Genomic DNA, 16,639 nt, shown 5'->3' on the forward strand with positions numbered 1-16,639 from the left:
GTTGTTTAATTATATGTATAGTGGTATCTCGTGGTTTTTATTTACATTCTCTACTAGTAATGTTGAACATCTTATTTTAAAAACAACTACAGTAACAGCTGTTTACTATAAAATAAGAATTTTCCCTAGTATTTCTAGTCATTTAAATTCCGTAATAATGGGACTATGATCTAACTCAGTTGGTTCCTGTCCTCCACTCAGTCTCTATTCTTTAATGGGGCAGGTTACAGTTCTTAGTAATCCTGATAGGAAGTGGAAAAGAAGGGGTAAGATGGGAAAACAAAGGATGGGTTTCTGCCCATCAAGGATTCCACTGGTCAAACTTCATGTTTGATGTGGCTGAGGAACTGTGCCTGACAAATTCAGACAAGCAGAAATCAGTATTTAGTCTTGCAAGTTCCAATGAACCACAGGATACAATATTGATACCTAAACTGGAATCACCCATCAAAAGGCATCAAACTACAGTGAGAACCAGAATGAATTTGGATCACAGAATGGAACCACTGAACTATGAGCTAGAAACTGCTCAGGATCCCTCTGGTCACTGCACTAACCTTGCAATAATGTGACCCTGCATTTCATGAGTAAATTTCTTGGATTCTACTCATCATATATTTAACTGCATTTTAAAAATTGCTGAAAAGAATAATTTACTGTTGTATGAACATAGAATATTGGTATATTAGTAAGTAGGCCTTCTACTAGGCAGTATTCCCTATAGTTTCTATAATAAATACTTTGCCAAAGAAATCTATAAAAATCTAGGCTAACTCTGAAAGATGATGAAAAAGAGATAGTACTTCTCAACTACTTTTTGGTTATCATTTAAACATCACCGCAGAAAATGCAGTGATGCAAACACATATAACATTTTGTATATAATACTGGGAGTTCAGCTAATTCCCCGAAACTTATCCATGTAGACTCCAGGTCAAGAAACTCTTACATTAATGTGTTTTTTCCTCCACTTTTCTATAAAGATGAATGAAAAAAAAATAGTACTTAAACAGTAATAATACTTAAAACCTATCAAATAAAATCCTAAACATATTCTTTGGTGGCTTAAAAAAATACATTTAAGGAAGACATTCCCTTGAGTAAGTTTACCAGTAACCGTTGCAACTTCAGCGGAGAAAGCTTGTTGATTAAGACTGCTTGTTTCAGAATCCAACTGAAGTGTGGTTAGACTAGCCACTTCTTGCTCTTCAGCACTTTGGTGATGGCCAGAACCTGAGTCCACATCAGCAGAGGATGCAATCCCAGCATCAGCTCCAAAGCCAAAATCTATAGGAAGAAGAAATGCTAGTACATAGATGTCTCAACCATGAAACAAAAATATTTACAAAAGACACAGCTACTTCAGCAAAATGATTAAACATTAACATTCCCCTAAATCTATTCTATTTACATACCACTCAGGCAAGTGCAAATAATTCTAACAGTTGGAAGTTTATAATTAGAGATAAATTGTGGGGTGCTTGGGTGGCCCAGTTAGTTAAGTGTGTGACTTCAGCTTAAGTCATGATCTTGCAGTTCATGAATTTGAGTCCCACGTCGGGCTCTGTGCTGACAACTCAGAGCCTGGAACCCGCTTCGGATTCTATGTCTTCCTCTCTCTCTCTGCCCCTCCCCTACTCATGCTCTATTTCTGTCTCTCAAAAAATGTATAAACGTTAAATAAATTTTTTAAAGGTTCTCATAGCTTATTACTAACAGTAATGATTAAACATGCATATGATGTATCATCACTATTATCTATGTTTTTTGATAGCTGGTAATATGCTTTTCAACTACAGATATATGTAATAAAAATGGCACACATACAGTAAAAACCATTTTTCTCTAAGTCATATATTCCAGTCTGAGATAAGAGTAATATATGAGGGCAGGAAACATGTTTCTCCAATGCATCTCCCAGCTCTTCATTAATGTGGTTCCCAAAGTTTTCATGTTTCTTTTGTTTGTTTTTAGTTTATTTTGAGACAGAGAAAGAGTGTGAGCAGGGAAAGGAGAGAGAAAGAGAGAAAGAGAGAAAGAGAGAGAGAGAGAGAGAGAGGGAGAGAGACAGACAGAGAATATCCCAAGCAGGCTACACATTATCAGCGTGGAGACCAATGTGGGGCTCAAACCCACGAACTGTGAGATCCTGACCTGAGCTGAAACCAAGAGTCAGAAGCTTTACCGACTGAGCCACCCAGGCGCCCCCATGTTCTTTTTTTAAATATCGGTACTCTTCACTGCCAAGTGTACATAGCTAGCTATGTAGTAGTGATACAGCACCAAATAATACCACTGCTGTCATTTTAATATGAAGTGATTATTCAAGAAAAGGTCTGAGTAATTTAACATTGAACATAATTGTATTGAACTTACTGAAGCACTGAACATAACTAGACAGTGGTTTGCAAAGAATGAAATAGTGCCAACTCATAACCATGACTATCCTTTATTCTAATATCAAGTCAATTTTAATTTTTTTTCCTTTGTACATGTTTGGTCTTAGAATACCATTTGTTTTATGAAAGGACAGTGGTTTTTTGTTTTTTAAGTGTCTTTAATTTAGTTCGGTGAAATAAAGTGGTACCAACTTGAAGTGATTCCCTAAAACTTCCTTTGGAATTTCACTGAAAAATCAAATCAAAATACATGGGAACCCCATATAAATAACATTAGAGAGGAAGGTGATGGTTATATAATCCATAAGTCTCAAACAGAAAACAATCAACAAAAAACCATATTGCTCAAACAGAAAAAGATACTTGCTGTCAAATTTTCGGCCATCGTATTGGAAAGCGCTGAAAGAATCCGAATGACTATCTGAGCTGATAAGATCACTGCTCCCTGCACTGGCAGGAGAAGTCCATTCTGAGGGCACACCTGGGTCATCAATAGGGCGCATTTGGTTTTGCTTGTTTAGAACATCAGGGAGGTCTTTGGGAATTTCAAGACTGCCTGGACTACTTCCCCTTCTTGTCATAGTCTAAAAATTCAAGAAACATTTTACCATTAAAACTTCTTCTTGTCATTAAACATCTGAAATACTGAATTGCCAAGACAATCATCACAATAAATGTTGAGGTTTAGGGCCTGAGTTAGGAGGGTGAAAACACACTAACTAAATAATCTATGTAATTGTATGGAGCCATAACCTGAACTACTGTTGGTTTATCTAAAGTAGAGACCCAGTTATTATATGGTACTGGGCCTGAGACTCTTAAGCCTCAAAAGGATCCATAGATTCAAGTTAAGACCATAGAAAGAGCAAAGTATTCAATTCAAAAAAGCAGCAGCAAATAGAGATAGTGGAGGGAGGAAAAAATGATGGCAAAGAGGTTATTCTATAATGATTATATATAATGGTTTAAAAAAATTTTTCCCATTCAAGGAAAAAAATGAAACTGAAAATAAAAGGGAAATGTAATGGAGCTACAGACATTCACTAAAGATTGAAATCCAAATGGAATAGGACCATTTAAATAAAGCAATTCCACATGTATTTCTTTCCTTAATAATTAAGTATTATTAGGGGTAAAATTGGTTCTATTTTCATTTTGCCATAATTCTAATACTCAAAACAAAGATAACTTTAAAATCTACTCTGAAGTTATCTGTAATTATTAAGCAATCAATACTTATGCTATCAACTTATGGGAGTTGGGCCAGAAGACCTCTTTCTTGCTAAGGGTTGGCAGTGGGAAGGAAGAGAACCTATGAGCAAACATGAAAAGCAAAGGGAAGACGAGGAAGGTAGGGGCTTATTCCTAAATAGGTAAACAAATAGGTATTCTAATCTTTTACCCTGGTCAAAACTATAAGCCTATTTGTTTTAGATCTTTGAATAAAAAATACTACAAAAATATAAATTTTAGAGGAAGGTTGTTTTGAATGAAAATTTACACACACACAAAAGTATGTATCTTTTAATTTCTCTACTCTCCTCGCTAAAACCAAATAAATAAAATAAAACAACACTTACTGAGGCATTACCACTTCGAAGTCGTTCTGCTATAAACTCATCCATCAGATCAGGAACATTAGCATTGCTGCTGCCAATATCACTATTAAGAGGGGGCAGTTTTGGGCTCATGTCCTCTTTATTGACTAAAAATAAATAAATAACTATATATAGTGAGAAAAGACTTAACTGTATTTCCTAAATTTGAAACAAACAAAAATAACTCAAAACAAATTACCTATGCCATATCAATTATTTGCCAAACATGCATTTATGAATAATTTCTCTCCTTTTAGATTTAATTTTAAGAATTAGTAAATTGATATTTACTTTATTTAACTAAGCAGATGTTAGTCAATCTTCAGTATGACCTTAAACAGCAAGAAAGCTGATAGATAAGCACTAGTTGGAGTTAGGTTAATATTGCCTATAAAGAAACTGGTATATTTATCTGTCTTCCTGCCTCTATGCTGCTTCTTAGGGCCTTAATAATTTAGAATTCCATTCTTCCCCAAGGAATATTTGCAAGAAATCTATCCCTTCAATCTATGCACATCTCAGTAGGATACAAATGCATGTAAGCTTAGATAAATAATCTATAATTGTGACATAATGTCATTTCAGTTCACTACAAAATCTAATTTCATTGTCTTAAGAAAAAAGGTTTATTTTCACAAAGGTTTTTCTATATAAAAAAAAAACCCACAAAAGTTATTTTGATTTTTTTAATGACTACATTAATAAGAAAGTTTTAAACTTGGGAAACAAACTTATAGAAAAAATATTTATTTATTTCACATTATGCTGTTGAAAAGTTAATTTCTCTGCAATTAAAAGAAAATCAGCATTGCTTACATTCCTAATAAACTAAAAAGCATTTCAGGTTAAGAAAATACACTGGTCAAAAGTTCATTGTGAAATACCATTATCTTTATATTACTGGCCAGGCTTTGCTAAGCTGTCAAATACTGCCCTCAAGTGGCATTAATGGCTCAATGCAAGATGCATTATACAGCATTCTGTTAATCATGCTAACAAAACCATGTTAAACAAACAAAATCAAAACCTACCTTACTGCTGAAAGTTAATTTTCTATATTTGTAAAGTTATTTTAATTTGAATCAAGATAAGAGAAGACAGTTACCATAATCTTGCTTTCTGTAATCTGTCCATAGAGGTTCCATATTAAAATCATGATTGGCTATCATGAAACCTTTATGCACATCTAAAATCTCAGAAAAAAGAAAAGTACTGGTAAGTGTTTTAAGGACTTGCATTCTATACAAATGAATGCAAAACTAAGAAGCCTGCAGCTTGTTTTTAAATGGCTTAAAGGTAACTAAATCCACTTTGAAATTTAAGAAATAATTTCTCCTTCAACGATAACTAAAAAATGTTAGTGCTGGTTGTACGACCTTGATTTCCATTATGTTATGTAATATCAAAATAATACTCTTCCAAGAAAAAAGATAAAACCAAGTATATCAATCATAAAAGTAAATGAACTCAATCAGCTATAGCTGGTGCCCTTTTAAATATAAACTATAGGGGGCCAGGGAAGAAAGTATTCCAACTACTTAGTAAACTTAATTTCATGTCTCATGTAGTGCATACTCAGGAAAATATTTGATTTAGATAGCCTCTGAAAGGTCATTAAAATTTTCCTATTTTATTCCTCTTTCCTATCTTGTTCAGCAGCAAAGAGGTTTAACTAAATGCCTTATAAGGGAAATTAGTAATTTAAATAAACATTTTATGCTGGGAAAAATACAGCTGGGAAAAGGCGCATGCATAACCAAACAGAGAGAAAGCAGTGACCATCCCAAAGCTTTTTGATTGCTTATAGCTTGCTTCAGTTGCATTAAGCCAAACTGGTGCTGTCTTTCTCCTTTTGCGCTCTGCACACTGTTAGTGCTCACCTGCAGCTTTCCTTCCAAAATAGCCCATTACATGACTGTACAGATCCCTCAGTGGAGCCTCTGGTGGCATTCTGTTCTGCCTCTGTGGGGAAACATTTGCCTTCGGCTTCGAAAGAGCATGTACAACAGTTTTATAAACGCCACCCAGGGAGCCCTGCTGTAGTCCTGCCTCATGACTTGATGACCTAAGAGTACTACGACTACCTAACTGATTACTTGCAATTCCTTCTTTTTGTAATATAGTGGTGGGAATCTCTGTAGATTCCTTACTTGTTTTGCTACTTACTGATGCTGTACCAACTGAATCTAGAGGCCTGTACACACCAGGTTTCACTATCTCTGTAAAACTATTTGAGCTGGCATGGGGGGTGCTGGTGCTGGTGCTGGTGCTATTACTACTACTACTAAAACCACCAAGCTTCCGCAGTCTCATCTTCCATGGAGCCTCTTTGTTTTCCAGAGGATTATAAAACTGAACTGACTCAGTAGATGGTCTAAAAGTAACATGAACAGTATTTCGTTTTTTAGTAGTAATTTTCATGATTTTGGCTCTAGGAGTTACTGTTTCAGACAAGCTCCTTTTAGTTGGAGAAAGCTTGCTAGTGTTTGTAACATGAGGCAGTCTGTGGTTAACAGGTGTTTTTAGTGTAGTTTTCTTGGCATGCATAACATGTGGGACAGTGATTTTTTCATTAATTTGCACACCCTTAACCTTTTCAGCTAGTGTTGTATCTACACAGGCATCTAATTCTGTGGCTGTTTGTCTATACAGGTGTTTCCTCATTTCTTTATCACAAGGGCTACCTGAACTAGGTTCTGATGACTGTTTATCACTGTTTAGTTCCTTAGCTTTTTCATAAGTTTTTGTTCTCATAAAACTGTCTAACTGGTTAGGTGCAATACTACTCACGAAGACAGCTGAGTTTGGTTCTTTTTGAAACTGAATGTTTTCAGGAGTCCCAACAAAAGAGGTGATATTTTCTGATTTACTTTCCTGGTCTATGTATTCTAATTTATCTAAGGATGACTGTTCATCCCTATTTACTCCAACAATCAATTCCTGAGAAGCTACATCTTTACCTAACTCATTTCTACTATGATTTTCCTGGTTTTCCTTAAAATATTCTTTCAGGGAGGAAAGAAGATCGTCATCTCCTTCAAGGTCAATGTACTGGATTTGTTCAAAAGCTGAATCTGCAAGTTCTACCGGATCTATTAAGTGACAAAGATGATCATATATGCTATCACCAACTTCCAGAGAAGACTCTCTACTATGAGTATCAGTGATGTGGCTTTCAGTGGATCTAGTTATTGAAGAAGCCTCTGTGGAACTCTGCAAGCTTGGCGCATGACGGGATGAACTGTCAATGACAGGAACTGCACCTTTGGCTCGTTCAACAGTGAATGGTTCCAAGATGTCAGAAGTGCTGCTACTTCGAGGCAATGGCTGTTCCTCATTCAAAGCACCAAAAACTTCATTTCCAGTGTCTTCACTTTGTGAAAAATGTCTGACTCTAGTTGGGCGGGGAAGTATTTGAGCATCATCAATATCTGTAAAAAAGAAAAATTATGAACAGTAGAAACTATATGAACATGAAAAATATAGGATTAATTTCAACCATACCCTAAGCATATGCTTAAAATAAAAAAAATTCTGAGTTTTTTTTGTAAGCTCAATGAAATAAAATCTATTAAAAGTAGAAATCTGTTTTTAAATAATGATGGGCACAAGCCAATATAGCATGTAGTGTCAATGAATTAGAAAACTATCAGAATACATTTTAAATGTTAACATGCATAGTAACAGTGAGGTGATGAAACATTTGGAAGTGCAGTTAAAGATAGAGCTGTGCCAATACATAAAGCAATTTAAACTTACTATTCAATTTTTCCTACTTAAGTTCTAAGCAGAAAAAAGTAACTCTTAACAAAGAAAGCTGATCTAAGTATCCCATTGCAGAATCTTATAGGGTCTCATAAATTCTCATTTCTTCCTTGCCAGGCAAGAGGCATTATCTTTTCTTCAAATCTTGCCTATTTGATCACATATTGCAAATGGGAATCTCCACCCTCTTCCACAAGTTCTCTGTGCCAGGAAACAGTTCTACTGAGGTGTTTTGCTTTATTTTTTTTATAGCATTAAAATTTATTCATCCTATCAAATAAAATACATGGTTAAAAAATTAGCTGTATTCTTCATTCTCACAAACACCACTTAATCTTCTAGCAAGAAACCTTCTTTGCCTATCATTGGCCCTTTCCATTAAGCAAGCATTAAACCTTAAAAACTGTATCTACGTCTTCTTACATCTCTAAGAATCACAGATTTTAGAGTCAAAATGGACATTGCAGATTATCTAATTCTCTTACTGAAGAAACAGAGGCCCAAAGAGGTGAAGCCATAAAGTATGAGAAGGCAGATTACTGTTCCGTATCACTGCATTGTTTTCGCTGCTAAGTATATGGTAAATCCTCAAAAATATTTTTAAAATTGAAAATCACAAGATGAAATACTATTAAAGTGTACAGATATATGCAAATTAGAAATTTTAGAATGAAAATACAGTGCCTAGAAATCCACTCTGGCCTTTACATTACCAAGAAATAACTAAAAATTTTGTTTTTGCAAGGCAGCAAAATATTATGAAAAAAGGACAAAGAGTCAAAAAGTCAGATGTTATTACTCATTAGGCTTGTAATGCAAAGGCTAAAAGTAACAGGACCATAACTGAAAATGAGAAGATTTACATTCAGAGCAAAACAGTGACTTCCCTAAGATCACACACTAACTTACTGACTGTGCTGGTCTAGAACTTAGGTTTTCTTACTCCAGACTCTGAAAACCAGTGTTCTCATTTATAAAATGGGGATAGCAATTCAAAATATTCTTGGGATTCATGCTATGAATAAAAGGAGGCTGGGGGCATATAGGTGGCTCAGTTAGTTAAACATCTGTCTCTTGATTTTAGCTCAGGTCATGATTGGATGGTTCATGAGATCGAGGCCCACATCAGGCTCTGTGCTGACAATGTGGATCCTACTTGGGATTCTCTCATCCCCTCTCTCTCTGCCCCTCCCCTGCTCGTGCTTTGTGTCTCTCTCAAAATAAATAAATAGGCTTAAAAAAAATGAGGCTGGTCCTTCTATTTTACCCATATAGCCCTTTTTGTACAAAGTCCAAAAGAAGCTACTTTATACACAGATTCAGATCAAGAGAAGTTTGTATTATGACAAGATTCCACTATATTCCTGAAGATACACATTTAGATTCCAAGCACAGGTCAAACACACAATACCTCTAGAAGTTAAGACAGATTTTATTTTATCATTAAGTTGAAGAAAATATAATAATCTAAAAACGACACTGGATTTCTTCATACACGCCATTTATTAATTCTTTTAAATGAAAAAAGTGAAGCAACTCCTCAGAAACCAAACATTTATGCATTTATACCCATTATTTACTATGGCAGAAGATAATGAATGCTTATTTGTGTGTCTCAACGAATGTAAGTATCTTGGTTTTATCTCCCATAATAGATCATAAGAACCTCTGCCTAGAGGACAGAGATTATATTTAACATGTACTCCAAGTTCCTTTCCACAAAATATCCTAATAGGACGTAGCAAAGGATAAAGACTATCTTCATTTTCTATAAAAATTCTTAAGAATTTTATAGTTATTTTACCAGCCCCAATTCAAAATTAAAATCTTAAAACCTTTTTAAATACCAATGTTATGATCCTAGCAAATACATGAACCTCAGAAAAAAAGCAGAATATTAGTTTAAAATTTTAAGTTCCTTTACTGGTATTTCATAATTTTTCTATTCTAAACAAGCCAGTAAAGATTACTGTTAAGTTCTCTTTTTAAGAATTTCTTCCCCAACCCAGTCCTCACCTTGCAAGGCAAATTTAGCCATTATTTCAGTCTGTTTTTTTTCCTAATTTTTTTATCACATATTAATACCTAAAATTTTTATGCAAGTTTAAGAGGGCAAGAGCTTAAAAAAAAAAACAATATTTTTCTATCAGCAATGTACTGTTAGAGAATTTAAATAAAAACCAATATTTAAGTTTTTAAATAGAGTTCTTACATAGGCATATAAGAATACTAAGTGCATAACATCAAAAAAGAAAATAATTGTTGACAGGAAATCAATGTCAGCAATTAAATTAAGCATAATTAATTCTAGCAGACCTTAGATTTAAAGAAATGCCTGTATACCTGTATTCTGTTAAGGAGAAAAATACTAAATGACAGCTAAACCATATAGTCTTTCCTACAAGCTAGGCATTGTTACAAGCATCTAACATATATTAACTCACTTAATCCTAACACCACCACCATGATATGTGTTGTTATCCCCATTTTATAGATGAAGAAACTATTTAAGTGTAGCCTGAGGCTACACAACTAGCAAGTGGAGAGCTGGGATTTGAAGGCAAAACTTAGTACACATTCTAAATATACTGAATAACATGTCACATATTCATGAGGTAATTCATTAATTTTTTTAAGATGGCAAAAATTAATGTATTAAGAAATTATGAAGTGGCATAATGATTTATCTGTCTAAAGATAAGAATTTTAGAAATAAAAAATCAGTCAAATATAAACATTAGTAAATTATACAGAAGAAAACAACTAAAAAACTTTGTAATGGTTTGCTGAAAATAACAGTGGCATCAGGTTTAAACGAAAATGGTCTTCAAAAACAATTATGCTGCTTGTATTTTACCTTGAAAAATAGCAGCCTCTAAATTATTTGAATCTAAAATAATACTAAAGTACTAAATGAGCAAAACAAGAAAAAAGTTTTTTAATAAATCAAAAAACCTTTTGAACATGTATAAAATGCTTCCTATAGAGCCTACAAAGTATTAGAAACGCCCAGTTTCAACTCTGGATTTCCTTAATAATGTTTAGTATGAAAGTGTTGGAAATTATTTGTGGATTAAATAGTTTGTTTTTCTGGTGGCACCTGGGTGGCTCAATTGGTTAAGCGTCCAACTTCAGCTCAGGTCATGATCTCGTGGTTTGTGAGTCTGAGTCCTGGGTCAGGCTCTGCACTGACAGCTTGGAGCCTGGAGCCTGCTTTGGATTGATTCTGTGTCTCCCTCTCTAGCTCTGCCCCTCCTCCACTCACACTCTGTCTCTCTCTCTCTCTCTCTCTCTCAAAAATAAACATTTAAAAAAATAAAAAAAAAAATAATGAAGCACTGTTAAATTTCAGCAGCCTGTGTAACATGACCTAGACAGACTAGAGTTCTAATAGCAAAAAGTATGACAAACAAGTTAGCAATTTTAAGAACTCATTCAAAGAAAGTAGGTTTGTAAACTTAATTTCCGGTGAGAATCCCACACTACTTAATTAGAAAATAATAAGAAACAGTTGCAAAAGTATGAAGAAAGTCAGGTGCTCACGTGCTTATGTTTTTTAAATTCCTTCTTTCATTAAAGTATTATTTTTGGCAATAAAAGTTAATTTGCTTAAGAACAATTACTGAGATTTCTGGCTTCTCTCTAATCCATTTATCAGGAAAATGGAGACTGTTCAGCCTAAGTTACCAAATGCTTAAAAGTAAGTGCTTAAAAGTAAGTTACACTTAAAACTTAGTGTAAGAATAAAGGACAGGGAGAGCATGCTTGCCGAGACACCTCTATTACTTGTAGAGCTTTAAAAAAAAAAGTGCTTGTACAACCTCCACAATATTCTATCAAAACCTGAGGCAGATGCCTGGGAAAAAATATTATTTCAATTGTTACACATGAGTCTGTCATTAAGAACTAATGAGAATGATATACAGCAAATGCCTTTGAACTAGTCCCCAGAGCTTAAGAAGAACTCTTCAAGGATATTCAGCTATACAACTAGTTTAGTTTATATAAAGCTGTACCATACAGCATCACACAACAGTGTAGGGAAAATGGACACTTAAACAAGAATACTGGAGGAGAAAAAAGGGCTGGATGGAGATAGGGTACTTTGAAAATTGATGGTCCATTTAAAAAAATCTTAGTGTTAAAAATAAGAGGAATTAAACAGTTTCCTTTTATCCTCAAAAGTATTCAAGAGTATCAGGTAAATATTTTTCTGGAGAACTCTACTTCTAACCAAGAACTAGAGTGACTGTATGTATTCTCATTGTTTTTTGGTGAAGCCAGTTACAGAAACCTCAACTCCTGACTTAAATGATGTGCTCAGGAAATACTTTGAGTTCATTAAGCCTGTTCATATGAGGGAGAGATATAAAACTATGAAAAACCTTTTTTCCTGGGGCGCCTGGGTGGCTAAGTCAGCTAAGGGTCCGACTTTTGGTTTCTGCTCAGCTCATGATCTCATGGTTCAGGAGTTTGAGCCCCACGTCCAGCTCACACTGCTAGTGTGGAGCCTGCTTGGGATTCTCCTCTGTCTGCCCCTTCCCCACTCTCTCCCTCTCTCAAATATATAAACTTAAAACAAAACAAAACCTTTTTTCCTATGTAATTCACTATCCTTACTAATTTTCTCTGAACATTAAGCTATTCTTTTTCTGATGAAATATTTTTTTTTTTTTTTTTTTTGAGAGAGAGCAAGCATGTGCGAGTTGAGAAGAGGGGCAGTGAGAGAGAGAGAAAGAGACAGAGAGAGAATGAATCTCCAGCAGGTTCCACACTCAGCACGAAGCCTGAGACAGGGCCTCATCCCATCACCCAGGGATTACGACCTGAGCTGAAATTAAGAGTCAGATGGTCAAGTGACCAAGCCACCTAGGTGCCCCTGTACATTAAACTGTTCTACAGTAAAATTTACTCAAAACCTTGTAACATAAGTTACAAACATAAGTAAATAGTTTGCTTGAGAATCTAAGACTGGCAATTTTCTTTTTAAAACTTAGGACTATTTTTTAAAAATCTCTTCATTCTGAACCTCTTTTTCTTTTCCCTATCTGTCCCCATCACTGTCCCACCTCCTTACTGCCTCAGTGCACCTAACACCTGAAGAAGCAAATGCTTAGGCCTTCAATTTGCCTCCAACAATCAGAGGCAATGAAGAAAAAAATCCAACAATTCAGAATTCTACTATATAAGTTTATATAAGAATAATCCTGTCCAATTTTCACAGCTAATTTTTAAATTTATAAGGTTAGTTCAATGCTTCCAAATTTGTTCTCTCTGGAACCTTAATGCTATAGAACCTGAATATGTGTACTTGGAAAAGTTATCCATGCTTACATAAGTTTGAGAAATAAACACGTGCGTGTGTGTGTGTGTGTGTGTGCGTGCGTGCGTGCGTGCGTGTCTGTGTCTCTTTTTAAAAAAACTGACTTCTGGGGGCCTTTAATATATTGATATACACTATAAATCTTTGATCCATTGGATACTTATTAACATCTCCTGGACAGGGATGTAAATTTATACAACCAATATGGAATATGCTGAATTCACAAGTTACTTATCAGTTTTTGCTGCTACTTTCCATGTTCTTTGTATCTTTTAAGTCTTAAAAGAAAAAGGATTTTTATTCAAAATAACTAAGTCTAATTACGCTTTTATATTTTATATGTACACATGCACAAAAAAGTTATCAGTAAATAAGCACTCGGAAGATTATGTATATTTTCATATACTTTTTTACACAATCCATATTTTCTGAAATTAACATTATTTTGATAATCAAAGATAAAGTCTGTTTTTGATTTAGTGACTGGTGTCTCACCATTATCTAACTCTTTAAATCTAACACAGAATGCATGTTACCCCAAATGGGGGAAATGAAAGCAACAACAAATAAAACTGCAATTTAGAAAATTCCTTTCAAACATTCTTCATAGAACACCTCCCCCATTAAGCCATTAAAATTATTAACCTCTTTCTGAATTACATAAATGTGAAGGATTCTGAAATAGGAACTTACCCCAGTTAAGGCATTACCTTACAGCATTTTAAAAGGAACAATCTCACCTTTAAACTTTTAAAAAGATTTCAGCACTTAACATGCATATTTGCCAAAATATTAGACATATTACAGAATATGTCTAAGTATTTATCAATCAAGGCATCCTAAACCAGAAAACACAAACATATCACATCCAATAATTGAATATTTTATTTTCTCATTTTTAGAAAAGTAAAATAATAAGTTTTTTTTTTTCATTTACAATATTTTCAAAGAACACCAACCACAAAAGTGTCTGTGTATCTACATATATTTAACCCTCAATATGTACCCCCTTGGTTTGGGTGAAAGCTGATCTTAATGAGGTTACAGATGATGGAAAGGACTTCACCGGAAATATCATTATTATAAAAATGCACTTTCCGTCGCATAAGCTTTCAATCCATTAGGAACTGAAAGGATGCAGAGATGGGTTGTTTAAAAGACAAAAGAAAAATCAACCTCACCAAATGAGGCAATGTCAGGGACACACTCATAAGAGTGATAAGGAAGTACCCAAGAAAGGGGTGCCTGGGTGGCTTAGTCAGTTAAGTGTCCAACTTTGGCTCAGGTCATGACTTCTTGGTTCCTGTGTTCAAACCTTGTATCGGGCTCTGTGCTGACAGTTCAGAGCCTGTAGCCTGCTTCAGATTCTGTCTACCTCTACCTCTCCCCCACTCCCACTCTCTCTCTCAAAAAGGAATAAACATTAAAAAAAAATAAAAATAATGGACCCAAGAATGTACAAGTGTTTTTCTTTGAGCTAGCACATTTTGCATAGTAATTATTCGACACATTTGCTTCTAAAGAACAAAACACTGTATGATTTTACTCACACAAAATTCTTTTTAAAAAAACTAATCTACGGTGATAGAAATCAAAAGTGATTGATTGTGTGGGGAGGAGGGATACTGACTTGAAAGTGTCACTAGAGAATTTGAGGGGTAATGGAAATGTTTTTTATTTTGTTTGGGATGATGGTTAATAGGAGTGTGTAGATTCTCAAAACTCATCGAACTGAACCCAGAATCTACACATCTTATTACATGGTAATTAAACCTTATTAAAGAGCAGACCATCTTATCCTAGTACTGGGCATCAAGGACCTGAGGCAGAACTGGAAAAATGACTGAATGTTGAGGTTCCTTGAAAATTGGAGCTTTACAGAATGATTTATTTGGTTTAAAAATGAGTTCTTAGAATCCTATATACTATTATACTCTAATATAAATACAAAGATTTATTCCAAAGCAACTCTAAGATTATATACTTTTCTCATTTATTGATTCCCCTTGCTTACTTCCATTACTACAGATGATGGAGATGCATTATTCAAGATTTACCATATCATTAGTCAAAACAATGGGAAATTAAAAGCCAAGGCTCTGATTGTTATCTTCCAAATCATCTTTAGTCAGACATAATGACATAAATATACATTACTACTCCTTTTACCACCTGAGAAAAAACCACTCAAAAGTAAACAAAAAAATTTACAACCCAAAATATTGGACATTGGCACAGCACTAAACTTAGCACTTCCAGAATGAACTGCAAGGACAGCATTAGAATTCAAATAACTCAAAATGTTGATTTCTCAACCACTTTCCCGATTTCCCACACCTCCCCCAAAGAAATTAACTTTGAAGAGTTTATTTGATTAAGCAAAATTTGAAAGCAGGATTAAAAAGTGAAAAGGGTGGTGCAGAAATTAGCAGAGGTGGCACTACCTGAAAGCTCATCAGAAAGGGGAGTGAGAACAATATCAGGCAAGAAGGGTTTGGAAGTATGGATCAGAACAGGAGCACTTTTAGCACTGCGTATATAGGCCGATGGCAGAGCACATTCACCAATGGATCGGCTTCTCATGGCTTTAAAAAAGGAAAAGAAAGAAGTGGGGAAGGAAAAAAGAAGAGTGACTATAATGAAAGGCTTGTGTCACAGAAAAAGCAGCAACAGAGAAAACTAAAAGATACAAAGGAAGGAAATTTTAAATTAAAACATTTCAGCACGGCAAATACTGGCAAGCTGTAAGAAAAGAAATCAGAGAACACATGACATTTCAAATGTAAAGTTTTTGGTGTAAAGCAGGAAAATGTTTCTTTATTATTAGCAGTTACAATGATATAGCATTAAAAATCAGCAGACCCTTTAAATTAGCACTATGTTCTCAAAACCAAGGGTTGGAAAGTTCATTTAATGGAAACACTGAAAAGAATCCAACATCATTAGTTCAAAGAAATTTTGGTACTACATTTGGGCATTTCTTAGAGCCATTCTGAGGCAATTCTGAAACATTCTTCTTAATGAAGCTGAATTCTAAAAACAAATAATTTCTAATTTCATACTCTTCCCTAACAAAGTTTTGAAGTCACTCATTTTTAGAACATTTTATAATCTAAAGGATCGAATCTCATGGTTACTGTTAAATCTTGGTAGGAGAAGAATGCTTACTTCAATCAGTATCTCCTATTTATATTAAAGTGTAACAGCATAATTTAAAATTTTTAAGTAGAAATATATATAGAAAACTGAATTTGCGATCTGGATGAAAAATCAAGTTACTGAGAAAAATAAACAAGTTTGTGGTAATTCAAGATCTTAAACATACAATGTAACTTTATAAAGTTCTCAAAGATAAACTTAAAAACTGGATTACTTTTCAAAAATTACATTTGTAGCTGTATTTGGTAGTCTCTTCTAAGGAGTCACCAGTTCATAAAATTAAAGACAGATTTTAGCAGACTTAAAAATAAATTAACAATCAAGTTTATACTTTCCAAACATGTTTTTAACTTAACTTTTAGTTTAGGGATTCTTGAACAAATGACGTTATATAT

General features: G+C 34.3%; 1 protein-coding gene across 13 annotated transcripts in view; it reads right to left on the bottom strand.

The window, feature by feature from the left end:
* The window catches only part of RALGAPA1 (Ral GTPase activating protein catalytic subunit alpha 1), a 281,757-nt gene that overhangs the window by 151,342 nt on the left and 113,776 nt on the right, over positions 1-16,639 (bottom strand). For 8 of the 13 annotated variants that reach the window (XM_045450711.1, XM_045450709.1, XM_045450708.1 and 5 more), the window contains exons 17-21: positions 15,530-15,670; positions 5,878-7,428; positions 3,980-4,104; positions 2,767-2,983; positions 1,111-1,287 (exon numbers count right to left, since the gene is read on the bottom strand). In XM_045450711.1, coding sequence (XP_045306667.1) covers positions 1,111-1,287; positions 2,767-2,983; positions 3,980-4,104; positions 5,878-7,428; positions 15,530-15,670 — 2,211 coding nt within the window. Of the gene's footprint in view, positions 1-1,110; positions 1,288-2,766; positions 2,984-3,979; positions 4,105-5,102; positions 5,184-5,877; positions 7,429-15,529; positions 15,671-16,639 lie in introns of all 13 variants that reach the window. The other 5 variants (XM_045450717.1, XM_045450716.1, XM_045450714.1 and 2 more) reach the window with 4 other exon arrangements.

This window comes from Leopardus geoffroyi, chromosome B3, assembly GCF_018350155.1.
Source record: "Leopardus geoffroyi isolate Oge1 chromosome B3, O.geoffroyi_Oge1_pat1.0, whole genome shotgun sequence".
NCBI classification, from domain to species: domain Eukaryota; kingdom Metazoa; phylum Chordata; class Mammalia; order Carnivora; family Felidae; genus Leopardus; species Leopardus geoffroyi.